Source organism: Rhinatrema bivittatum, chromosome 8 (assembly GCF_901001135.1).
Source record: "Rhinatrema bivittatum chromosome 8, aRhiBiv1.1, whole genome shotgun sequence".
Taxonomy (NCBI): Eukaryota; Metazoa; Chordata; class Amphibia; order Gymnophiona; family Rhinatrematidae; genus Rhinatrema; species Rhinatrema bivittatum.
In genome coordinates, this window is record NC_042622.1 from 156,832,619 (window position 1) to 156,860,070 (window position 27,452).

Sequence of the window (27,452 nt, forward strand, 5' to 3'; positions counted from 1 at the left end):
GCATATTTGGCACCCTAAGCAAACCTTGGTCATTCACCGGTGTCCCTCCACCCCAACTTAACTACTTGGGGTAGTGGCTCCAGCAGAGCCACTACCACAAGTAGTTAAATACCACCAAAGAAGAGTGCTTCCTTCTTTGGTGGTATTGTCTCTTGTACAGCACCCTTCTAGATCTCACGCTGGCAGGATTTTGCCATCCACAAAATCTTAGTGCTCTAGTTTGCCTAATGGAAGCACCAGCCCTGGGTTCATGTAAAATTTGGAAGAGAATGGTGGGGCTTTCTTTGCTTCTCTATCTCATCTTTTGGTTATGAGTCCTCTCCAGGTTAGCCCTGCTTGTTACATAGAGGTTGGTGTACCACATAATACCTTTCTTAATGTATGTGTGCCTTAGGCTTGAAAAGGTTAGGATACACTGGGTTAGAGGGAGGAGGATGAAGTTTACTTTATTGTGTCTGCATTTCCTCTTCACTCTGAGTGTGCCCCGTGTGCAGGTTACACAGGGAAGAAGGAGATGGAGCCTGGTGCCCAGCTGGCCTGCTGCAGCCACAGGATGTCCAGTTCCTGCAGATCGATCTTCACCAACTTTACTTTATCACACTAATTGTAACTCAGGGCCGTCATGCTCGTGCCACGGGCAAGGAATTTGCACGTGCATATTGCATTGACTACAGCCGCAATGGGGAACGCTGGTTGACTTGGAAGGATCATCAGGGAAAGCAGGTAAATGAATGATGAGGGCATGTGAGTGGCTGATAACATGAGGGATATGAGGGGATGGTCATCAAGTGGAGCTGGATCCCAAGAGAGGCATTAGCTGGAGGGCAGAGGAGGCAAGAAGGGTGGGTACTGTGGGAGAGACAAGTGGAGATGAAAAAGGTGGTAACATGAAGATTTGAAGGCAGTGCATACTGAGGAGGATGAGACCACATCAGATGGCATAATGGAGCTGGAGGGAATGGTGTGTTCACAAAATCATTGGAAATCTGTTCAATAGATGACTATGTGCAAATTTGGTAGCAGTTCTTAAACAAGGGTCAGAGGACGACTGGGGAGGGAATAAAAGTTTCTTGGTACACGTGAAACCCCAAACTGTGGGGGAAATAAATAACTTTATTAAAAATTGTTTCCTAGTGGGGTATATAGTGTTGTAGTGTAATGCTATAAACCTATGATTTCCAAGTCTGGTGAAGTGATGTATCTGTCATATATAACATATACTCTCCAGCTAACCATCTGTCTTATTTCAGGTGATCCAAGGCAATATTGATGCATATAACATTGCACTGAAAGATCTGCAGCCTCCAATTATCGCTCGCTATGTGCGAGTGATCCCTGTCACAGAGTTGCCGATGACCGTCTGCATGCGGTTAGAGCTGTATGGCTGTGTCTGGGCAGGTGAGGTAGTTTTCCAGCTCCCCTTTGTTTTCGTTACTCTTGTCTTCTCATTATCCAAACAAAAGTTTCACCTTGGAAATTTGGTCTACTTTGTGTAGATACGCATACAGTCGCTATTGGGCAGACTGGATGGGCCATTTTGGTCTTTATCTGCTGTCATTTACTGTTACTATTTATTATATGTTTAAATTGTGTCTAAAATTGCTTGTGTATGACTGGTAATTGTCTGGTTTGATGTTCTTAAATACTATACCATGCTCTGAGATTTATGTTATAACTTGTTATAAGTAAGAATGTTAAATATACATTTATATTTACATTTATTAACATTTGTGAATCACCTAACGAAGAACAAGAATACAATCATAAAAATAAAATCATCTAACAATACAATAAGATAAAATAGAGCAAGCATAAAATAGTCATTAAAAAAGAAAGTAATACAACATAATTATAATATAAGTAAAATAAATATAAACAGACATAAAAATGAAATGATGTTTAAAATTAAAGTAGAAAACTTAAAAATATGCTAGGTTGAAAAGAAAAGTCTTAACTGGCTTTCTAAAGTTCTTAACAGTCACATTTTCTGATATCTATGGGAAAAAAATTCCAGAGAGTGGCCCAGCAACAGAAAAGGCACACTCTCGGGTCATGTATAGTCATGCGACTTTGGGTGATGGAATCTCAAGCAAGCCGTGTTCAGAAGAGTGCAAGGCTCTCGTATGTTGGTAGAATTTCAGTATTGCGATGGCGCTGTGGCAAGTTTGGTCGTTGAGCAGTTTGAAAATTAACATTCCAATCTTATATTTAACTCTTATTAATTGGGAGCCAATGTAATTCAATTAAAGTGGATGTGATATGGTCTCTACGCTTTAAACCTGATAGCAGATGTGCAGCAGAGTTCAGCAGCAACTGCAACAGTCGTAATGAAGTGTGAGAAATACCTGTATATAGATTATTACAGTAATCAACAAAAGGGAAAATGGATGCTTGTAAAACTGTACAGAATTCAGGCAAGGACATGAAGTCTGTAAAATTCTTGAGAAATAACCTGTTTTATTTGGAGGCAAAAAGAAAAAATATTGTCTAAAAGTACTCCAAGACTTTTAATATGATTCTTAATTGGAAAGTGCCCAGTCATGAGTGGAGAGACAAGGATCTGATCCTTCAGACTAAAGTGATAGGCCTATTATCATTCCATATAAAGCCCCAGCCCTAAATATATCTAAAACCTTGCTTGCACCAGGATTTGAGCCATTCATTAAAGTTGAAGATAACAACCAAACCTTTTTTCTCCCCTCCCATGAACAAGCAATACATCGGAAAATGCCACTGTCCTTGTCTGCTGCCTGACCGCATTCCTTAAAGTCTGGAATTGTCTTTGTATTTTATTGACTTCATTTTTCGCCAGGTCATTGGTTCCCAAATGGATTACAAAATAAATGTCAGCATGCCTTTCTACTGCAAAGAATCTGATTTGTATTCCTGCTAGCTGAGGAACCCCATTAGGCATTTGTCATTTTTGTTTCCTCCAAGTTTGTGCCTAAGTTAATGCTTTTGATATGGAGTCATCCTGGAGAAGGAGTTTTATATTTTGGGGTCTTTTAACAGTTCCTTTGTGTTTCTGAGAACAGTGGATGGTTTTTTTCAACTCAGCTACCACTTCAGATATGCCTTGTGGGGAATTATCTGTTTCTAATGCTGTAGGTATGATTTGAGTAAGATGTCTGTTTCACGGGTCTTGTCCTACAGGTTCCTCTATGAGGTCAGCCAACTCCTGGTTTTACTGCGGAGAACTGCAGACAGATGGCACAAACTCTAAGTTTCCAAATAGGCTGCCTTAGACTAGAGCAGTGGTTCTCAACCTTTTTCGGCCAGGACACACCTGACAGATGGTTCTCACATGCGTGACACACTGAACATGTGACCGTAACGGGGCTATATGTAAATAAACACTCTGCATCCACGGGAACCCCCTCGACCTCCAACAATGGATGCAGAGCAGAACTAGGGCATTACCCATAGAACTCACCATGCAAAAAAAAGATATTCTGGTTCTGATGACATCTCAGTAAAAGCAAAACAAACTCCCTTTACTACCATGCACAATAGCCCTCCTTATGAAAAGGCAATAATTTACCACTAATGCATATCCTATTGGGAAAACACAACAAATAAGATTGATACAAATGCCTGCATGCTAGTAAAATACCTCATCTCATTACACACACAAAGCCGACCTTCACCATGGACAGAAAGACTACAAATTATAAATATGAAGACAGAAACTGGAATGGAAAACCAAAAAAGCCACTCTGCATGCAGTGCAAACTTGGAGAAAAGGAAACAGAAATATAGCACCTAACATACTCTCAGGATCTACAATAATGCACACAAACTAATCCGTACAAAATTATACCTGCATTATGGCATGCATTCAAACAGTAACAAACCTATCTTTGAAAGGCAACACTACAAATATTAAACCAATACTCTTCCTATTAGGAAAACAGAATAAGCCAAGCTGCTACAGATCCCCATGCAGAAATAATTGTAGAACTATACTAATAAATGTTTCAAAACAGCTGATGAACAGAATAACATCCAACAATTAAAAACTCATAAAAATTACTAAAAATTGTCCAAATACCAGTTACATATTTCAATACAGACACATTACATAATACCCAATAATTAAAATGGCAGTCAATCAAGAAAAATAAACTTAAAACCACCTTTACTTAACCTCTCCAGCAACTCTCCTACTCCTTTCCCTTGCAGGCCAAAAGCAGTGGCTGCTGAAGCTCTGTCCTCATGATCCTTTTCTTAGGGCCCACAACCAGTCACACATACACACTCTCCCAATTAAACCCCACAACCAGTCTTGGTCTCACACACACACAAGTCATCTTTCTGACTAGTCTCTCTCAATCAGCACAATGCTCTCTCTTATATACAAGCTCAAAATCACACACAAATGCTCTCTCACCCATTCACACCCACACACACCAGCTCTCACCCAGGCACCCATTCACACCCACACACACCAGTTCGCACCCATTCACACCCATATGCTCCTGCTCGTACCCAGGCACCCATTCACACCCACATGCACCTGCTCGCACCCAGGCACCCATTTATTCCCACACACACCAGCTCTCACCCAGGCACCCATTCACCACCACACACATCCCCACACCCAGGCTCCCATTCTCACATGCATGCACCGGGACTCACCGCCAAACCTCTTCTTCCTTAGCTGCAGGGATGGGCTCCTGTTCCGCCGCGGCTTTACTCCAGCAGACCTTCTTTTTCGCCACCACGGGGATGGGCTCCTGTGGCGGCTTTGCTTGGTCAGGTCGGGCTTCCTCTTTGCTGTCACATGGATGAGCTCCCGTGGCAGCCTTGATTGATCAGGGTTGGACTTCTTCGCCGCCATATGCTGGGTGGGTGTGCTATATATCTGTGTGTATGTATGTATGTATATGTGTGTGTGTGTGTATATATATATATATATATATATATATGTTAGTACCTTTGCTGCAGAGTTCAGACTTACAGTATGTGATCACCCTAGGTGCCTCTGTTATTAAATGTAGTGATTGGACTGATATGCGTCACGCTAACTCTATAGCTCAGCTGCTTACTAGTGAGGTCTTTACAGGCAATGGAGGAATGGCTTAGTGGCTAGCACAACAGGCTAAGAACCAGGGAAGACAGAGTTCAAATCCTGCTTCTCCCACAGGCACTCCTAATGATCTGGGGCAAGTCACTTCTGTTGCTTCAGGTACAGCTTGGATTGTAAGTCTTCTTGGACAGGGAAATACCTACCCTAGCTGAATTATAAATTGCCTTGAGCTCGGTTTTGGAAAAGATAAGTCATTAAATCTAAAATCAGAATCTACATCCAATCCATGATGAGCAAAAGTTACAAGCTGTATCACTTACTGAGCACTTTCTTTTCTGGATGCATTGTATACATCTCTCTACACTAACATGATGAAGGGGGCAGAGTTCTTGAAAGCCATTCTCAAATATATTTAGTTGAATAAGAATGTGTGACTTGTCAACCTTTATTTCTTTTGCTTTGTCAGAAATTTGCTGATTAGTCGTTCACCCCAGAGGTATTTCTGAAGTATTAAAGTGTAAAGTGCACTGAGAGCCTATATGAACGAAAAGCAGTATTTAAATCCAAATTTATTTTTTTTTAATATATTGTAGATGGTCTAACCTCATACAGTATTCCTGATGGAGAGACCATTGCCGCCCCTGGATATCCCATTGTGTATCTGAATGATTCCACCTACGATGGCTTTGTGGAGAGAAGGTACGGACCGCCACTCTAAACCTCTTACTTCTGACTGGGTTTCCATCTTTCTGTCCTTGGGTATTTTTGGATTCTGAGCCAATCAAATTCCCCTCGTTTTTCATTTATATTAACTGACTGGACTGGTTCTATTGCTGTATGCGTCTCACCGGTGCTTTGCTCTGCTGGTGAGAGAGATGATGTTTGGGCCATTTGCATTGAACTCGGCCTCCTTCAGAGTGATCTGATATGAATGCACTCACTGCTGTTAACACCTGCTGCACTGTCTTCTGCCAGGCATCTGCACGGAGGTCTTGGGCAGCTGACAGATGGTATCCTGGGCCTGGATGACTTCACACAAAGCCATCAGCACTGGGAGTGGCCTGGCTATTATTATGTTGGCTGGAGGAATGAGAGCACTGGCACCGGATACGTAGACATGGAGTTTCAGTTTGACCATCCAAGGAACTTCACCTCCATGAAGGTAAATAGAATATCATAAGCTTATGTTGGGATTTCCCAGATTTTTAGCCAATGTATCCACATAATAGCATAAAGAAACACATGACCCCCAGGAAATGACCAAAATAAATTAGCAGGGGTGCAGCCCCTTTCCAACAATCACATCTTCTCATATACGTATATGTAGAACCAAAAATATATTGGGCAATGAAACAGTTTAAAGTGCTCACTTGTTAATAGAAAAAAGAATCTCATACGAGATGAGACAGTGAAATAGAGCACTAGTGTTGGATATTCAATAAAAATGTATATTTTCTTTATTAACAAATAAGCATAAAATAAATGAACACTCTTCCGTTACAGCATCTGACTATATAACTGTCAATGTATATTAATCAAGCAGTACTGTACTGTAATGCCCAATTCACATAGAGCTTGCATACAAAAAATATAAAACCATTCACATATATACATAGTTAAGCATTGTTATAATACTTCTTTAGACAAAACAAATGCACGTATGAAACTCTCTGGCCTAAATAATACAATGATCTCACAATATTACTTGTAAAGCTCACTTTAAACAGGATTGAACAATGAATTTAATGTTAATCTGAGTAAAAGCATACCTTTTATGCTGAAAACACACTTGGACCAGTCACACTCATAAGATGCATGAAATAATTGATGTGTGTAATGACTTATATCAACCCTAAAACCTGAGCTTACCCCACTCTTAGATACTAAACATGAGTGTGTTTTCTGTTTAACCTATAGCTAATGTTTGTGGAAGGATGTGCTTTGTCTCTTTACACATCTAATTCTTTTAAACCAAAGCGGTGCACTTTATCTCTCAGGAATGATGTTAGATCCCCGACAAAGCCCTTGTTTCACTAATGCTGGCTTCCTCAAAGAGAAACCAATCGAAAAAGAGAGAAAAGAAACATGAGAGGAAATGTTCCTGCACCGAGATGGAACCCGAGTGTTTATAGCTGATGTTTACTGATGTTTATGCGATGGTTTGCTGCCGTGAAGAGAGTCCGGGTCACAATGGGAGGATTCCCAGTGTCAATATCTATCAAAAGATAGAAGAAGCTGCAACTCAAACTGAGCACTGTTGTACTTGTGATGAAACAGCTTGAATCTTATAGTGAAAGAAAGTCTTTATATGGATACTGTAGCCGGCTATTGCACCTTCCTGCTGTAGATGTAGCACTTACCTCTTATTCGGGTTCAAACAATGCCTTCATACAAACTAGTATCCTCAAGTGTGCATCACTTTAACCCCCCTGTGTTGAGGATACTTGTCTGGATGAAGGCATGGTTTGAACCCGAGTAAGTACAATATTAAATGACCCTGCTACTTTGACTTCCATGGTATTTTACCACTATGTCAATGGCAACACTGGCACTGTGGGGCTGCAATCACTTAAAAGAGCCACTCAACCCCACATCACTCCCCACCCAAAAATCATCAAAAAAAAAACCCCTGGGGTTTCCATAGATCTCCTATCTCCCCTTTCCTTCTCCCCTGGAGGCGGCATTCAAAATAAAATATATATATATTTTAAAATTGGTGCTAGGCTCTGCCTCCAATCCCTAACCTTCAATAAAAAAAAAAAAAACCAGCCCCGGAGGCAGGGACACTCACCCTTCGAAACCCCTCTTACTCACAGATAAGTCCCTGGTAGTCCAGTGGGGGCCTGGAACACTGGCCAGTCCTTTGCCAAATCACATGATAGGGTGGCTGGTGTAGTTTTGAAAAATGGCTATTACCGAGCCTGGGGGCACTTCAAGCCCCTACTGGATCACCAGGGACTCATGTATGAGTAAGGGGGGTTTCAAAGTGTGGGCCAGGATGGAGTGTGAGGGTCCTAGCCTCTGAAGGCCAGATTTCTTTTTATTGAAGGAGAGGGGTTGGAGAGCAAGGCCGGGTGCCAACTTTAAAAAACAAATTGTTAAATGGCTGCCTCCAGGGGTAGAGGGGCAGAATGGGAAGGTCTGTGGAGACCCCTGGGTTTTTTAAAATGACTTTGAGGGGGCTTTCATGGAGCCATCAGCCCCTATAAGATAGGGCCTCGGGAGCATCAGGACATGCATTAATGTCCTGATATTCCCCAGGGAAGTTAGCTACAACTCTTGCGATTTTTCAGACAAGCTGCATTATTTGATTGCATAGTTTAGGGTAAAAACTGTACAGACCCGGACTGGACTGGTATAGCAGGAAATAAAATTATCAGGTAAATAAAATTTCTCCTTCCTTTTCATCCTACTGGGAAGTACTCAAGACCAATTAATCTGGGAGGGAAGAAGTTAGCACCAGTTTGAGAACAGCAGCACCAAAAGCTCCATCCTCCCTTGCACATATATCCAGTCTGTAATGCTTAGTGAATGTGTATGAAAGAAGACCAGGTGGTTTCCTTCAGTTCCCAAATAGGCATGGCTTTTCACACTAGTGGCAATGAAACCGAAGGGTGAATAGTCAATCATACAATAGTGGAATTCAAATTCATCAGTACTTCATAGACCCATCATTATGAAACAAACACATATGACCATCATATAAAAGACAGTAATGTCTACTTATTAGTAGAAAAAGTGGTCTTTTCCAGGCCTCATCTTAAGTTATAATTATTGGTCATACGAATGTGGGGGTTTTTTAAATATTTTTTTTGTATGCAATTTGTAAGAAACATAGAAAGTCATCCAAATAAGCCACTACTTTGGTATAGAGGAGGTCCCGGAATATCTCGTTTATCATTTGTTGTAACACTGCTGGAGCATTACAAAGGCTGAAGGGCATGGCGAGATATTCGTAATGCCCGTCTCTGGTGTTAAACATGGTTTTCCAGATATCTTCAGGATGGATGCAAATAAGGTTATACGCACCTCTCAAGAATAATTTAGTGAATATAGTAGCACTTTTTAAGGTGATCATACTGCTCGTTGATCAGAGGCAGAGGATATTTATCTTTGCGAGCAATGGCATTTAGGCCCTGGTAATCTATACAGGGCTGTAATTATCCATCCTTCTTAGTGACAAAAAAGAAGACCGAGCTTGCAGGAGATATGGAGGGTCAGATGAATCCTTTTGCTAAATTTTCTTGGATATTCTCCATCATGTCCTTGGTTTCTGGGACAGAAAGCAGGTAAGTCCTGCCCCTAGGGGGCATAGTCCCTGGCAGGAAATCAATCGGATAATCAAACTTCCGATGAGGCGGAAGGACGTCAGCCTTCTGTTTAGAAAATACGTCCTCGCAGTCAGCATAAGGTGCTAGAAGGCCGGGAACGGTGACTGCAGTCGGCAGAGATGAGGGTGGTTGAACTCTTTTCATACAAGAGTTGCAACAGTAAGCACTCCATTCAGACAATTGCAAAGTAGTCCAGTTGAATTGGGATGAGTACTGCTGGAGCCAGGGTAGGCCAAGAACCGCTGAATGGATGGACTTGTCAAGAACATAAAATTCAAGTTCTTCCTCATGGAGGGCTCCAATCTTGACCACAACAGGGGAGGCAATCTAGTGAATCTCCTGGGAAGAGGATCTTCATGAAATGGAGGCGATGAGTAATGGAGTTTCACTATCTCGGGTGGTAATTCCCAAATGGACGGCGATGTCCATCATCAGAAAATTACTGCCGGCTCCGAAATCAACCAGCGCAAACTCTGGGAAGGAATGAGAGCTCCAAGTCAAAGTAACTGGGAGAGTCAATTGAGGGGCCAGACAAGTAGCACCTAAGTTCAGGACCCCTACCGAACTTAGGCTCGAGAGTTTCCTGGACAAACCTGGCATGCAGATAAACGGCATCCTGCGGCACCGCAATACAGAGACCTGCTTGTTTCCCATGAGGCGTTCCACCAGTGATAAGCATCCTCACCCTAGCTGCATCAGTTCTTCGGACTTGCTTTTCGGAGTTCCCTTAGTCACATGTGTCTCCACAAGCAGAGGAGAGCGGGAGCGCTCCGTTGTAATACAACAAGGGATGCGGAGCTCTCGATTGCGTTCCTGTAGTCGGTGGTCAATGAGGCCTTCAAGTGAAACTGGGAGTTCATGAGCGGTAAGCTCATCTTTAAGGTCAGATGAGAGCCCGTCCAGGTAGATGGAATGTAGACAGTCCTTCTGCCATCCTAGTTCTGCCGCAAGCATGCAAATTCTATGGTGTAGTCATTGAGAGACCGGCGTCCCTGCCGGAGGTGTAACAGATCAGAACTGGCAGTGGCCTGCCAACCTAGGTCATCAAAGGTCCTTTGGAATACAGACACGAAGTGGGAAAGCTCCCAGAGCGATGAGGCCCATGCCAACGCCTTGCCTTCTAACCGTGAAAGAACGAACGTGATCTTGGTAGCATCATCTTGGTACACAGTTGGCTGAAGAGCGAACTGCATATAGCACAGATTGATGAAACTTCTACACCATTGAAGCATGGAGGAGCGGGTAGCAAGACTGAAACCTTGACTGGAATTGCTGGTGATGACAAACCGGACACAGCTGGAGTGGGGCTGATGGAGACCGGAAGAGAATCCAGTCTGCCATTAAGTCGCTCAATGGAAGCTGCCAACGCCTCAAGGAACTGCTGCTGCTCCTGAATCTTGGGAGCCCAGTCCCGGGATGGCCTGGACGGCGGGAGCGTCCGCTGGGTCCATGGCCTTGGCAACTTGTTGCGGATGTGGACCCTAGGCCAGACGGAAAGCAGAGGCCAGCTGGAGCTTCGCCAGTACCAGCCCTCGTTCCCCGCGGTATAGTTAGAAATATTAAGAAAGGCCAAAGATGTCTCAGCTAAATTCTGAGGGATTACTATTTCATGCTTATAGCATATATGTGTATTACCATAATTATTATAACATGTAATATTTGTAAATGATTCTAATGCTAGGCATATAAAATGCAACATAAACAAAATTAACAAATCCAAAAAGGTTAAGGCAAACAAGCCAGTCTTTTGTATAGAATTCTCATTCTGCAGCTTTGAATCGTGTGTCCTTCAATCATAGTAACATAATGATGGCAGAAAAGGACCCAATGGTCCATCTGGTCTGTCCAGCAACTTGTTTGTGGTACACCCTGGTCCCAACGCTAAGATTTCGCCTTTGCTCCAGTCTGGTAGTGGAAAACATGCCCATACTTTCCATCCTTCACAGAACAACCTTTTTGATATGTCTCCCAAACAAACAATGGGTTTGGTCTGTAGGTAGGAACGTAAAACATTAAGTACCGAAGGTTGAACATTTAAGTAAGATTCCACAACAGGTAAATCAATGACCCACCCAGCATAAGTATCATTGCCTTGCAATTGCATTTGTTGTTTGACAAGACCATTAGTTCTTTCTACCAAGCTTGCTGCAGCTGGGTGGTAAGGAATATATAAAAGCCAATAAATTCCCAAAGAAGCTGCAAAAGATTGTACTATTTTCCCTGAAAAGTGGGAACCATTATCAGATTGAATTTCCAGAGGGTAGCCATGAAAATGAAAAACTGTTTTTAAAACTGTTAGTTTTGTCTGTATTGGATTTTTTTTAAAAAGTAGCAGATGGCATTCTCTTGAACAAGAATCTACAATTCAGAATAAACTTATCTCCATGTCTGCCAGAAGGCAGTAGTCCCATATAATCTACCTTTAAAACTTCCAATGGAATCATCATATCACGCTTAGTGGTTCCAGGTGCCACTCCAGGGTATTGGAATTCTCCATTTCTCTTTTTGACATATTATACAGTCTCTTACTGCCTGTTCTGCTTTTCCTTTTGTCATAGGGAGATATTTAAAATGAGCCCATTGCAACATATTACTGGCAGCCAAATGACCTGATGCTTCATGCAGATAGTTCCCTATGCCTACTGCATGAATGGCTACATATTGATCAGCAGCCTGATTATGGGTACTCTCACCATCATCTCTACCCACTTATGCATCTACATGTCTAACATAAACCTGCATCTCCTGACAGATTTTCCAAATTTCAGACCAAAGATCTTTACCCCAGATCTGCCATGCATCCTGATGCCACTTTGCCATCCAATGTAACAGATCTTTATAAACTACCCAAGAGTCTGTGTATATGTAATAGGAACTAGCCCCATCATGTTAGCTGCACATAACTCTGCATATTGGCTTTTGGATAGCTAATTATAACCCCAATTTACATAGTAAATGAGCACCCGCATTTATTGTATTTCACTTTTCCACCTTACAAGGTCCTGGCCAATTACCGGTATCTCTATATTTCTCCCAAAGTACGGCCCCAGTTACATTAAGGAGACATGGTATTTCTGCCTCAGCTGATAAAGCGGCAAGCATGTGGCATGCGCAATCATATACAAAGCATTTTTGGCAGATAGGGTCCATCGCAGCAAGCTCATTTCTGACCCAGCACCCTGTTCTGACAAATGCACTAGCCAATCCCCCAAATTCTCCTTTTCTTTTTGGCAAAATCTGTCTGGCAATTGCACTAATTGTTTGGGAGTAGAAGTCACGGTAATGGTCTGCCAGCTCTGAGTCAGGGATCCCTTTTTCCCCATTGTGTTATCTGCATTTGTTGTGGGAAATTCTCTTTCCCCCACAATTTCCTCCTCCTCTAGCAACCTCTCATCCTGTGGAAATTTATAACAGTGACAAGCGGGTATAGTTTCCTTGTGGAGCACTGTCACAACTCGCGGGCCTCTTCCTCCTCATAATCACTATCATAGCCCTTCCAGATATCAGGGTTTTCAGCCGGGATGTCTCCTCTAAGGATTGCAGCCACTTTAGCTATAGAGCAGGGGTGAGCAAACTTTTTGAGCCTCGGCCCCCCCTCCCCACCCCCATTCATACAATTTGTTGGGCCCCCCCACCCACCAAAGTCGGGTTACATTGTGAATATAATATATATTTGTGTGTCTGTGTGTATGAATGTGTCAAATTCTCTCATCAACCAATAGGCTGTTGAACCATTTTCCAAAAAGGCAATCACTCTGCCAGCCAAAAGCTCAAATTTCCAGTTTTTTTTTTGGTTTTTATTATTCTTTATTTATCGAATTTTCAATTTTACAAATCAAACAAAACGTTTGTAGCAGAAATATCAGGTCTTACCTAAGAACTTACAATATTTAAACATGAAATATAGTCTCAGTATATTCTTTATCAAATATACATAATAGTAAACTTAAATCCAATAGACTTTTTGCCTGATCTTTTCTGTCAATTATTCAAAATATTTCAAAAAAAGAGGCAGATTATTGGGAGTTATTTTCTTGGTAAAAAATCAAAAACTTTAAAGAAAACTAGATGGCTGGCATAGCAGTACCTGGTTTCTATGATATGTTACAATACTGGGGTAGATGTGGTGGGTTTTTTTTTAATCTATAAACAACTTCAATTGATCTGGAGAAAAGAAAATATAACATTCATCTCTTTTTTTTACAAGACATTTACATGGGAAACGTAGCATGAACGTATAGCCCAGATCAATCACTTCTTGTCGAAATGCAAGAAAATTCTTGCGTCTCTACTGAGTAACTAAAGCCAAATCAGGGAAAATTTTAATGGAAATATCCAGAAATTTTACAGGAAATTTTCTAAAATAAACTTTCATAATTTTATTAACATCATAGGTAGACAATAGAGAAACCAAGAGCGTGCCCTTATCCAACACTACCATATCTGAGTTTTCAAGAAAATTAGTCAAGTTAGCTTGCAACTGCTCATTTGGCTCTCTATTTAAATTCTTGGATCTAGGCAAAAAATAACATGTATTGATTCTTGGCATTTCCTCTTCTATAAATCCCAAGCTTTTCTAAAGAAATCTTTTAAGAGTCACAAAGGGAATTTCCCCTATGACTCTAGGAAAGTTCAGTATTCGTATATTCATATTTTTTGCGTTATTCTCCAACTGTTCTAAACGTCGAGCTAGCGTCTCTCTGTCTTTAGCAACCACTGTTTTAAACTCCTGAGTCTTCTTATCCTTTTTTTCCAGATCCAAAACTCTGTCCATTATATTTCCTACTTTCCTTTGAGTCTCATCCAGCTCCTGTTGTTGTTTGAAGGTGGTCTGATCTAATTTCAAATTTAAAGTCCTTACTTCAGATGATAACCCAGCCATCATATCCCACAGATTGTCAAGGGTCACGACAGATGGACGGGGAGGGGGACCCACAAACTGAATAATCCCAGTAACCCTGTCGGTACCTGCTGTGGCCTGAGCACCCGGCTCCTCGATGTTCCCCTGGGCTGAGCGACTCACGCTCGTTATCTCCTCTCCAGTCTCCACGAATACCGCAGCAGAACTCCGGGGTTGTTGGCCCTCAGGGCATTCAGCATTTTGCGGCGTCTCCCCTGGTGTTCCTCCTTCTGCTTCGCGTTGTTGCACGGAAGTGAGATCACTTCCTGGTCCCCCCGCAAAGCTTTCCCCGTTCTCTCTCTGTGCCGGTGGCCTCCTTAGCTCGGGACTCAGCGATGCCTCCTCTGCCAGGTCAAGTGGTTCTCCCACTCCACTTGCCACATCAGATTCTTCGGATGCCGGATTTTGCCCAGGTAGGGACATAAATTTCATGATCTCCAATTGTGTCGGGAAGGGCAGAGTCTCGGAGGGGTATACCCTCACTTTGCCCTTCCTCTTAGCTGGCATAACGAGTAAAAACTGAAGACATTTTTCACGACGATCTTACAGCGTCCTGCTTATGCCGCCATCTTAGTCACGCCTCTTTCTCATCGAAATTTCCAGTTTTGATTCTCTTCAGGTTGCTGATAGGAGCAATCAGATACACACAAACACAAAGAGAAGCAAACAGAATACCGCATCCAGACAGGCACCTCACAGTAACAGCACCACAAACTCCTTCCACTGCCAGACACATGGTAAAAAAAAAAAGACACTCAAACTCTATACTGCAAGCTTATCATAACGTAACAGTAGAAACACCAAGAACTCAAACAAGAACCCTACCTGTGAAAAGCAGCACTGCAAATATTACACTGAGTCTCAGCATACCCTACTGGGGAAATGATCCCTACATAGATACTACACGCTAGCAAAATCTCTCACTTTGGTCACATGCACAGAGCAGAGAAAGACCCTCACCAAATACAAAATAAAGGATCACAAATTGAAACCAGCAATATGCAGACAAAAACTGAAATGAAAACGCCAAGAAGCCAGACTTTGTCTACAGTGTAACAATGGAAAAACAGAACCATTATTCCTCCATAAAACAATAAAATCAAGAAATGTAAAGCATGAATTATAATAGTAGAATCGTACTAATAAAATAAATATTTCAAAACTACTGACAAATAAAACATGTATTAAAGTCATATACATTTTTTTTTTAATTTCCCAAGCACCCATAAAATATTTCAAAATAGCTATCCATATCTGGAAACTTGATTTCTAGACACTCTGAGATTGTCAAGGATTTGGGGGCTAGGGGTCCACCCAAATTTTATCCTCTTTCACACACACACATGCTCGCATGTTCATTCTTTCTCACACATATACATATATGCTTTCATACATACCCACACTCATACACAGGATCTAAGTCTCTCTTGCCCCCCCATGCACACAAAAGCTCTTACTCCCCCAGATTCCCTCATACACACGCAGGCTGTCACCCACACAGACCCCCAGGAGGCACCCATTCATTCTCACACTCACACACACACAGACCGACCCCCAGGAGGCACCATTCAGTCTCACACCCACATACAGACCGACCTCCAGGCTGGCGCCCATTCTTTCACATATTCACATACACAGATCAACCCCCAGGCAAACACCCAGTCTCTCTCTCTCTCACACACACACACACACACACACACACACACACACACACACAAGCTTCCATTCATACATATACACACACTGAAGGCAGACCCCCCCTCTCTGTTTTGCCTGCAGCCTCAGAGCCTCTATCATCCCTGCTGCTGCTGTCATCACCACTGCGTGGATGTTAGGGAGGAGCCAATCCCTCATCGCTGCTTCTGGCACTGCCAATTCCGCTGCTTCTTCCTCTGTGCAGGCCTCATGATATAAAAAATTGGCAGGACTAGCACTTCCTCTATGCTGATCTCATGCATCATGAGATATGCATAGAGAAAGTGCTACTCTTGCGAATTCTAATAGCGCGGGCCTGCACAGACAGGTTGTCGTCCTCTGCTCAGCCGCCGGTGGGATGAGGTCCACTGGCAGCTGCATGGCTCTCTGTATTTTTTCCACCAGTGGCTACGTGCCCGGTACGCCATTCGTGGCCCGCTGGAATCTCCTTCGTGGCTCCCTCAGGGGGGCGCACTCTCCCCCTTTTGTACACCCCTGCTATAGACTCATGAAGACCCTGCTGTATATGCTATGCTAAAACTTGAGCATGACTAGCTGCAGAATCCTGGACAGCCACAGCAGCTTGCTTTAAAGCAATGTCCCGCTGTGTCTGTGCAGATTCAAGGTTAGTTCTTAAAGCTAAGAGCTGTGCTTCATAGTCCTGATTCTGTTTTTTCAAAAATGCAATCTAATTCTACAACCTCCCATTCTCATTATGTTGCTGAACATTAGCTTGTAACAATAATGAACAAACATGTCCCCCATTCATTTCTAATTTTTCCAACCGTATTCTTTCTAAAATTGTGAACATTTTGACCTCTAAGGGTCTTATCTCTTTGTCCAACTTTTTTTTCCTATCGATCACAAGCCACATTAGATCTTGCAAGTTGCTCTGCTACACAATATCATGGCTGAGCCTAGAACCAGCCCGGAATCAGTCGTGTCTGATTAGTAGTCTTATTTTTGTTAAACATGATTGCTTGACAATCAACAATCAATAATGAAATTCTGTGATGTAATTTCCTGTTCATGGGCACCAAATGTAAAAGGTGAACTAATTGGTAGGTTATGACACAGAATACACAACACACTTATTTATAAGCATAGAAGTTTTACTTGTAAATTTGAGAATAAGCAATAAAAGCATACAAGATTAGATTTTGCAGTAAAGAATATATCAAAGATACTTCCCCTCACAGTTTCCAGTGTGAATTTTATGTATCTTGGAATATCAGAATCATGGCGCTGGGAAATCAGGAACAGTACATCAGGCATTTAATATCCAACAAGCTTTTCTTCTGATCTGTTCTTTCTCTGATTACAACCAGTTTGTTTGAAGTTGGTCTTTTTATGTTAATTCTTCTGAACAATGTCCAAATCTCTTCTCTGGGCTACTTCCATATGTTCTTGTCATTTGCTGAGGTCTCAACTGTCTGTGTTATCATATCGGCAAGTTAAGTGTGGTTAGGTTGCTGATGTCCTGTTGTTCCCTGATATCTGCACTTTTAGCCTCATAATTAACTCCTTGTTAATATATTTGATCTCATGACTTGTTTCTTGTTACAAGCAAGTGCTATGAAAAAAAATTACCAACACAGTAATATGTAAAGAGACTGGAAGTTCTTTTAGGTTAACCCTTTATTCATACGCACATGAGGAGCCAGCATGATGAGCTCTTCCAAGGGTATCAATGGAAACTCCCTCGAGTTTGACCCTGTAGCATGAAATAGCTGCAGCTGGCACCTTTAGAGAATTTAAAACCAGACATTTATCCCACCCTCTCTGGAAGAAGATCTGGATGTTAAAAATATCTGAATGCCAAGGCGAAACAGACCATTCCTTGCAGCATGTGGCAATGGATGCCAGACACAAATATAACTAATTTCTAGACATCATATTTCAGCACCAGAAATAGCAAATTAAATTTTTATATATTTTTTTGGAGTTAACCTCATATGAAAAATGGCGGGCTTTGTTCAATTCAAATAGCCCTGTCAGCCATAAAGTGTTGTGTGGTCACTTCGATACCAATTTGATACCAAACCGTCACAAGTATAATCATAGGTTACTCCTTTTTACATTCTTTATGGTTTCAGCTTATTTTCACCTATTAAAAGGCAGTAATATTAAGGTAGCACTTATCATGTATGGTTGGTGCAGCGAGACACGGCTCGTGTTTCTGACGGCTTCTTCAGGGGCCCGACGATTGCCAGTTTATTTCTCAAATCTGCCCAGGAACAATTCTGCTACCCGGCTGCAATGTTACACGGACTGGCAATCGTCGGGCCCCTGAAGAAGCCGTCAGAAACACGAGCCGTGTCTCGCTGCACCAACCATACATGATAAGTGCTACCTTAATATTACTGCCTTTTAATAGGTGAAAATAAGCTGAAACCATAAAGAATGTAAAAAGGAGTAACCTATGATTATACTTGTGACGGTTTGGTATCAAATTGGTATCGAAGTGACCGCACAACACTTTATGGCTGACAGGGCTATTTGAATTGAACAAAGCCCGCCATTTTTCATATGAGGTTAACTCCAAAAAAATATATAAAAATTTAATTTGCTATTTCTGGTGCTGAAATATGATGTCTAGAAATTAGTTGCAAAAGATTTCATCATATATCTGCAGTCTATTATTTTACAGACACAAATATAAGCCAGATAAGTGGAGTTCTTGCGGACTTTCAATATATTGGAAACTACAGAGGAGGAAATTCCTTTTCTGTGTAAACATGACATCTCAAGAATCATAAAATATAATGTAACTGGATTCTCCATGAGAATCTGACCCTGAATTTAAGAGTCCTTGAACCTCGTGAAAGTTTATCAGAGAAATGACTGCATATCACGGTCTTCTTGGTCAGTCTGGAGTTACTAAAATTATCGGTGTAGGATTTCTCTTTGTTCTTCTCAAGAGTTCACCCTATTAGAGGCCAGAAAAGAAATAAAACACTTTCCCCACTGGCTAAGGCTGGAGTATGGCATCTGTTCCTATGGAGCTAAACTTCTTGCGCCAGCTGAAGTAAAGGGGAATTTTGGCATTTTTGTATGTCGTCATAAGATCCACTTGAGGAAGAACCTAGCAATTTATTTTTTTCTGGAAAGCCTTCTGGCTGATTTTCCACATTCTGGGTCCCAATCTGTTTTTTCTGAGAAAATTGGCCTAATCCAGCATGGCATTTCTTATGTTATTATAGTGACCCCTTGGCTTTGTGTTCTTTCCTGCTTATTGACGTAAGCTACTGTCTTAGCATTGTTGGAAAGGATTAGGATTGCCTTTCCCTTCACCATTGCCAGGAAGTGAAGCTGGTTTCCAGCTTGTTGATAACTCACAAGGCTTACTATGTACTCCAATGTCCCTGAGCTTCTTGATCCTGGCAGTGATGGAGTTGACCCCAACAAGAGGCTCTGCTTTACAAATCTTGGAAGGAGAAGGCAGACTGCATAGTCTTGTTTGTGAGAGGACAATTGAGGAAGCAGAGAAACTGCAGATGGCTCATGTGAGCTCTGGCCCATGCTATGAAATATAAAGTGGTTGCCATGGTCCCTAATAGTTACAGGTAATCCCAAACTCTGGATGCTGACAGAAAAAGAAGTTTCTGCACCTGACTGATTATGAATATTCTGGCTCCTAGATATTCCAGAGACGAGAAGGCTGTAAATTGTTCTTGGTAAAGTTGAATACCTAGCCCAAAGTTTCTAAAACTTGTACTATCCTTTTGAAAACCATGACGCTTTACTGGCAGGACTTGGTTCTGATTAACCAATTATCCAAATAAGATTAAAATCCTCTCCTTTCTCAAGAAAGCAGTTATGACTACTATTACCAGAGCAAATGTTCTTGGAGGTCTGGTAAGACCAAAATGAAGCACTCTGAAGTGAAATTGCGTCTTCAAAATGCAAACACAGAGAAATCCTTGATGGCCTTCCCGGATGGGAATATAGAAGTAAGCTTCAGAGAGATCTAGAAAGCAAAGAAATTCTCCCTTCTGTTCTGCTACTAAGACTGACTGGCAGGTCTCCATTTGCAACTGGGAGCTGTGAAAACTGTTGCTTGCCCTCTTAAGGTAGAGAATGGGTCTGAAATATTCATCCTTCTTTGGAAAGATGAAATAAAAGGGCTTTGAGTGGAATGGGCACCACTGCTTGTAAGAGCTAAAGCTTTTCAGTGGTAGGCTGAACCACTCCCTTTTTGACAGGTGGCACACACAGGCATAGTGAATCACATCCAAAACCCACTGATCAGAAGTTATGCGGTTCCACTTATGGTAAAAGAGCTGAAGATGACTGCCCATAGATATTGCTAGGAGAGGACCTGCCAGTTTTCATTGGGGAGAATGGGAGACCCCTGTGGAACCAGATGACTCTTCTCTGGTCTTTCTGGCTTTCCTTTAAATCTGAATTATTGAGAAAATGACTGCATGCTGGAGTCCTTATATTGACCACAGGCTCTGTTAGGGCCATAATAAAGTTGAAATTTCTCTTCTGGAAACATTTGTAGTTTAACTTTCACCAAGCTTCTTGACCAGCTTATCTAGTTTACTCAGATAGACTATGGATGACTAATCAGCTGACCAATGTCTAAGTCATAAAAGTCTTCTGGCAGCTACAGAAGATGCAATAGACCTTGAAGAAATTCCAGTAAGGTCATGCAGAGCATCAGCTAGGAAACCTGCCCTTAATGCCAACTGGGAAACTCCTGTCCTTCAGGAAGCTTCTATGCTCAGGCAACATAACTTCCACAGATGGCAATCTGTACTGTCGACGTGATGGAAGAAAATGAATTATGTAATAAAACTTCAATTTTACAATTCTGAGGATCTTTGAGTGCAGCAGCTCGCTCTATCAGGATAATTGTCTTTTAGGATATTGCAGAAGCCAATGCAACAACTTGTAACATTTGAAAAAGTCTTTTGGATTGCATTCAAAGTTGCAGAAGTAAAGTTTATTTAAAGCTGTAATACCTTTGAGACCAAACTCTGGATTCTAGTTCAGAAAGGAGTATACTTTCTACCTCAGAATGCAGCAGAAAGCCTTAGACTTTCAGACACCCCGGAGAATAGGATCCCACTGAGGAAGTGACATCTTTAGAATCCTAAGAGAAGTGACTACCTGATAAATAAGGGAGATGGTGTCATCCTTGTAAAGCAGGTGGATAACTGAAGATAATTCACCATCCTCTAGGGAATTAGTAATATCAATTTCTTCACTGTCTTCTACGCAGAAGCTGGAGGGACCATGATATTGGAACCCACTGAACCAAAACTCATCTGAAGAAAACTTGGGCTGCTTTCTTGTCACAGGTGATACCATTGAAATGCCTGGGACCAGACACTGACCAGCAGGAAGAGAGGGGACTGTCCCTCCTCCTCCCCTCACTCCACTTCTCCAGGCCTCTGTATAGTACAGAAGGTGTGGTATAAAAATCAAATCAGTCTGGGAGAAAAATACCCAAAACTAGAAGCGATGGTGATCACAGTCACTGCCACGTTATTTTTACCCACAGGAGTCAGAAACAGAAGCTCCTCGGTGTGCAGAGCAGGAGAAAACTGCAGCAGAAATGATGGATTTCAAAGAGGCAGCTGTTCCTGCTGAAACAGCCGCCTGAGCTGAGGTAAATTCAGGAAAATTGTCACAGCACTCAAGGGCTAAAACAGAGGACTCGTCAAGATTGTCATCAGTGCTGGCTAAAATGAGGTTTTTTTAAGGTCACCCCCCCCCCCCCTTGGAAATGTTACTCTTCTCAAAAACTGAGCAAGAAAGGCTGGCAATACTGCTAAAGCACTGGCTCCCAGGAGCTGAACAGCATTGACCATGCTCACCAGACTAACAAAGGTTGGAGAGGATTTCAAACAGCCTGGAATTTCACCTCTCCCCTCAAAAAAACTTAGCCCTATACAGTGGATTAAGTCAGCAGTGCCAATGAAAACTGTCCAGCACACTGTTAAACATACTCTCTCTCTCTTTTAACTTTAAGAGAGAGGCAAAAACCAGAGCAGTGGGGCAGAGGAGGAAGAAGAGAGATGGGGGAAAATTTGTTTTTCTTCACAGAGGATCCTTCAAAGGTATAAAAAGATAGCTCACTCTCTGAACTCTACTGAAACCCCACTGGCGCTGGGAGAGCTCTCTGAACTGGTAACAAAAGCCAGCAGCCTAGCCCACAGAGCAGTAAAATAGGCCCTGCATATACTCAACCAGGAAGAGAATAAACCCAAACCTGGTAGATAAATATCCTGCTACACCAAAACAATATGCCTTGCCAGTGGCTGGCAACCAGTGATGATGTCACAGAAAAAGGTGTGTATCCATCTGCCAGTACAGTATTTCACAACCTTTTCAAGCCCAAGGCATACCTACAGTAACAAAAATGTTATGTAGTACACACTCCTCCATGTAGCAAGCAGTGCTGACCTGGAGAGGACTGGTATGGCCAAAAAATGAGCTAGAGAAGCATCAAAAGCCTCGCCTGTCTCTTCCAAATTTTAAAACCAAGAGAGAAAGGGGACAAAAACACACATGAACCAGTCACAATGAGCCTGCCCCCTCTATAAATAAGTGCAGGAAAGCATAGTGTGATATATAGACAGCCAGCTCGGATAGTTACCTTGGCTACCGCATGTGGCTGTCAGGGTTCCTTCACTGCTGTTACTCCCAAAACCGAGGAATACATTTTCAAAGTGTTTTGTTGTGTAAAAATAGCATATGCACACATACTATACTATAAACATAGAGAATATATGTGCATTTTCCATTTCATATGTATGCTTTACCGGCGGAAAAAAAAGGGGGAGGGGAGCTAAGGGCATTCCAGGGCGGGGGTTCAGAAGTGCATGGTGGTAGCTGCTATTTTGTAAGAAGTGTACACGTATACATTTTCAGATAAGTATGAGAGAAAAAATGAGGGAAGCTTGCTGGGCAGACTGGATGGGCCATTTGGTCTTCTTCTGCTGTCATTTCTATGTTTCTATGTTTCAAACTTATTCATACACTTTTACACCTTCTAATTGACTCACACAAGTGAAATCAGACGTGTCTGTTGTCTGCAGCATTTTGATGGGATGTCTGAGTGAACTGGTGGGGGTTCAGGGTGAACTGCTAGCGGGTCTAGATGAACTGGAGAGAGAACTAGCAAAGGTATCGATGAACTTGTGATTTCACGAACTTGCGCATGTAAGTGTTTTCAAAACAGTGTACCCGCATATTTTATATAAAGCTGCCTTCCCAAATAAATTGGGGTTTATTATGCTTATATGTTATATACGTGCATATGTCTATAAAATAGGTAGAGAAAGTATGTGTTTTCATGCATTGGAAATATTCACATGTATTGAAACAGATGTGCATACTTTTGGAGAAGAGCTACGTGGTATTTTATTAAACTGTGCAGCTCCCGCCACACAGTTCATAAAATACTGGCATTAATGTCTGCGCATCCACGTACGTGTATAAATGCTGCACTATGGATGGGTTTGAAGGTTAGGCTCCCTGAGTAAGTCACATCCAGTGCTCAGCTCATGCTGTCCCCATCTCACTCAAGGATGGGGAAGATGAGGAGCTGTGTGCAGTGTGCATGCCCCATAAAGCAGGGTCCCAGCACTCGTTGCCCTGCATGCTGCCCATTAATTAGCAAACTGTGGAGCTCCTGCTGTGCATGATTACACATGTAATTAGAAATGAGCTCCTGCAGATGTTGCTTGTTGCAGCAAGGCACTGAGAGCAGAGCCCAGGTGCTGGTCTGTATCTGAGCATCAGGCAGTGGTGACTTTTCCATGGCACCCCTGATCAGGTCTGAAGGCGCAGCAGTGTGCCATGGCAGGCTGGTTGGGGAAACATGTACTAGTAGGGCGAGTAAACCCACCTCTCTAGGCTGGCATAGCAGGATGAGAAAGAAAGACGATATGGGCTGAATTGGACAGATTACAGGTTCTCAATTCCTCTCTTTAGCCAGGGTTTTGTATGGTCTTCCTTTTTTTTTTGCACAGGAAGGCTCATCTGCATATGTGACTGGGTCTTTTCTTCCCTCCCTTAAAGCTCCTCCTGGGCGTTTTTCTTTCTGAGTATCATGTTGGCACAGAAGCTTGGGGCTGTATTTGGATCATGAACTGGAAGCCCTCTGATGCTCTCTTTGCTCCCAACAGGTTCACTGCAACAACATGTTTTCCAAGGGCGTGAAGATCTTCCAGAAGGTGGAGTGCCAGTTCAAGCCGCGTCTGATCTCTGAGTGGGAGCCAGATCCAGTAGGCGTTGCTACTGTGCTGGATGACAAGAACCCCAGTGCCCGGTTTGTGACCATCCCTCTGAACCAGCGAGTGGGTAAAGCCATTCTTTGCCGTTTCATCTTCGCAGACACTTGGATGATGATCAGTGAGATTTCTTTTCAGTCTGGTAAGTCCCTCCTCCTCTGCCAAGGATGCAGCTTCTTATCCTATAATCCACCGGGGCTGATGTAATGAGCAATGCTGACGTTTACCACGGGTTTTAACTCCTATTTTAGCACGGGTTTTTCAGCGCTAACCTAACCCCAGTATGGAATAGAGGTTTTGGCAGTGGAAAACTTCACGCTGCAAAACCCGCAGCAAGGGCTTTTTTTTCTCTAAAAGAGAATCACTATTTCTGGGAAAGAAAATTGCTCTATTTCCTGACATTGCTAGGGAAACGCAAGCCAGGAGAAAATTGTTTCTTGCTTTAAAGACTAAAATTTTGGCTCTTAAAGCCCAATTTTTATTAAACTTTCACTGCAACTGTTTAATTAAGCTCCAGGGTACCAAGTATATTTTCCATGATATGGTACAATTGGAAAATGTTTCCAAAATAGAGCTGTTCCAGCCCCTATTGCTTCTGGATGAGACCTAATATTTATTTTTCTCTGACTTTTGTTTAGTGTTGTTTCTATGGCTCTCTGCTCCCTCTTTGTGGACTAAGTAATGTCAATTATTAAGGATTTATTTTATGTAACTGTTTCCTTTGTATTTATGATATGATTGATATATGTTCTTTTTCAAAATTTTCTTGTGTTAACTTTTGAAACCAGTAAAAGAGAGAATTATAATAAAACCCGCAGCAAGATTAGCGCATCTCATACTAATTGCAGGGTAATAAACATTATTAGCAATGTAAGGAGGACCAATTGGTAGACAGTAAAGGAGTGAGTAAACAAATATAGAAAGCCAATATTTATTTATTTATAAAATGTATATACCACCTATCACCATTTCTAGGTGGTTTACAATTTAACATTCATAAAATAATGACATTGCATAGTGAATCACGCGCACAGGAGAGTGGCCTGTGCGTGCGCCGGGAGAGCAGGCGTTCGCCCACTCTCCCGCGGACTTTACTGTATCGTCCCGATTGTTTAATAATTGGATATTTTATTCATCCTTGGTTTTAAAATATTTTATTGGCATTTGGGAAATATTACAACAAATTTATGCAAGTTTTTTAAATTATTGGATGTTCGTCACCTGTTTTGACATTTATTCTTTTTATTAGCTTGGTTTTAATATTATGAATGATGTTTTGTATTTTTTATTTTATTGCTTGATGTTTTGAGAGGAATGATAATGTTTGTTTTTCCATTATTGCACTGCATAATAAAGATGGGCTTGTGGCTTCCAATTCAATTTTCGTTGGCACATTTCTGTTCTGTATTTGGTGAGGGTCTGTCTGTATTTTAAAGACCCAGTTTTTGTGTAACTTTAATACTTGCTATGAAAATGTTGGTACTTATCACTGGCTTTTACGGCATCATGATCCTCTTTTCCTCATTTCTATTTTAAACAGAAGTTTGCTCTTTATTAATTTCCTTTGCATACAGAAAACGGTTTTGAATGTTCTTGCGGAAAATATTTTTTCATTCACATTTTTTTGTAACTACTGTTAATAGATTAGATGATTATTTTAAGGGATTTGCTCATGTTCTCTCTAAGGATTGGGTTGCTGTGAACATAAATTTGATAGGCTTTTTTCATGGAAAAAAGTAGTGCTCGCAGGGTAATGTAGGAGGGTGGTCTGTGTTGTAGGGCACCTGACAGCAGCAAATTTTCTGGTGCACCACCAACTTCAGCAGTTGCCCTTCATCCCTGCTATCGATAGAATGGCAAATTAAGTTTAAAGTATTACCCTTGTATCTGATAGAGCTGTGGCTGCTTGCAGGGTTTTAATTCTAATCCTTAACATTATAGTTGATGCTGTGGGGAAAATCAAATGGGTGGACCCATGCCATGAAGATGGCTTTGTTTTATGTACAATAATTTTATTAATGTAATTTATAAGCTGTGGAGTATTTTAGATCGAGCAGGTTTACATTTTTAAATGCATAAATAAAAAATCTGGAGAACAAGTATATTTTAGGGAAAAGGCCTAATAAAAACAAATAACTCTTTGAAGTCCAACAGACCTAAATGCCACTAGAATTCCAAGTCTTCAGCTTTGTCCTGAAGGCCAGGAGATTAACTTCCATCCAGGTTTCCTGAGGCACAGAATTCCAGATTGCGGTGCAGCCACAGAAAAGGCCTCCGTTTTATTGCAAGCCAGGCACAAGACCTGCCTGGATGGTGGTTTTAATAAGGTCCCCAGCTCAGTCTCAATTTCCACTCAAGCTTACAAGCTAGATATCCGGCTTCATTTCCCTTCGGAGCCCAAAACGTAAGGGGCCATAAGTTGAACTAAGGCCAGGATGTCTAACAAAAGACTTGTACTCGTGTACCTAGATCTCTTTGTAACTATTCTGGCCACAATGTTTTGTATAAGTTGGAGTCTGTGTGGGGTCCTATTTGACAGGCCAACATTATCTTGTCTTTGTTCCTAGAGTCTTTCCCCATATATATATGGTCCTCTGATGATGCCATTACTACTCATTTTGCTCAGATTTGCTGATATATATTGTCATTATTGTGCTTTATAAGTAAGAAAGTATTGTCAGAATTTAGTGTTTGCTTACATTTATATGCAACAAAGCATTGAAATAGCTATATAAACTAGCAATAGACTTATGTTTGTTGCTGCACATTATTCATATGCAGGAAGTGTTTAAGTAGCTCAGTACATGCTGACATACACTTTCTCCCCAATCTCCCTTTCACTCGCATAAAGGGAAAATATTCAAGTGATTGATTTCTGTAGTCTCCCTGCAGACACACAAATACTGTCTGACCAGTTGTACACTACATTGATTGCTGTAGCTGTCTCCTTGACTTGTTGCTACACACAGCACCACCAATCCAGTATATAATACCCATTGCAATAAAACTCCCGGCTAGAGTGTTAGAAGGAAGTTGAAGATTGAAGCTTTGACACAGAGCATGACTGATATGAGATTGTTCATTCCCTTTTTTTTTTTTCAGACATGGATATGGTTTATCCCACTTTGGTTACATTGCCTCCCACCACAGCAGAGACCACGCAGGAGCCTCCTCGCCACACCACAGAGAGAAGAACTGGTAAAAGGGGGGGTAGGGGGGAATATGAGATGAGAGGATAGAAAGATGAA

At 41.8% G+C, this 27,452-nt stretch overlaps 1 protein-coding gene across 3 annotated transcripts in view; it reads left to right on the top strand.

The window, feature by feature from the left end:
* The window catches only part of LOC115096694 (discoidin domain-containing receptor 2-like), a 262,959-nt gene that overhangs the window by 164,543 nt on the left and 70,964 nt on the right, over positions 1 to 27,452 (top strand). For all 3 annotated transcript variants that reach the window (XM_029611691.1, XM_029611692.1, XM_029611693.1), the window contains exons 4-9: positions 495 to 723; positions 1,251 to 1,398; positions 5,623 to 5,728; positions 6,005 to 6,191; positions 24,100 to 24,346; positions 27,307 to 27,402. In XM_029611691.1, the coding sequence (XP_029467551.1) occupies positions 495 to 723; positions 1,251 to 1,398; positions 5,623 to 5,728; positions 6,005 to 6,191; positions 24,100 to 24,346; positions 27,307 to 27,402 (1,013 nt within the window). The remainder of the gene's footprint in view (positions 1 to 494; positions 724 to 1,250; positions 1,399 to 5,622; positions 5,729 to 6,004; positions 6,192 to 24,099; positions 24,347 to 27,306; positions 27,403 to 27,452) is intronic.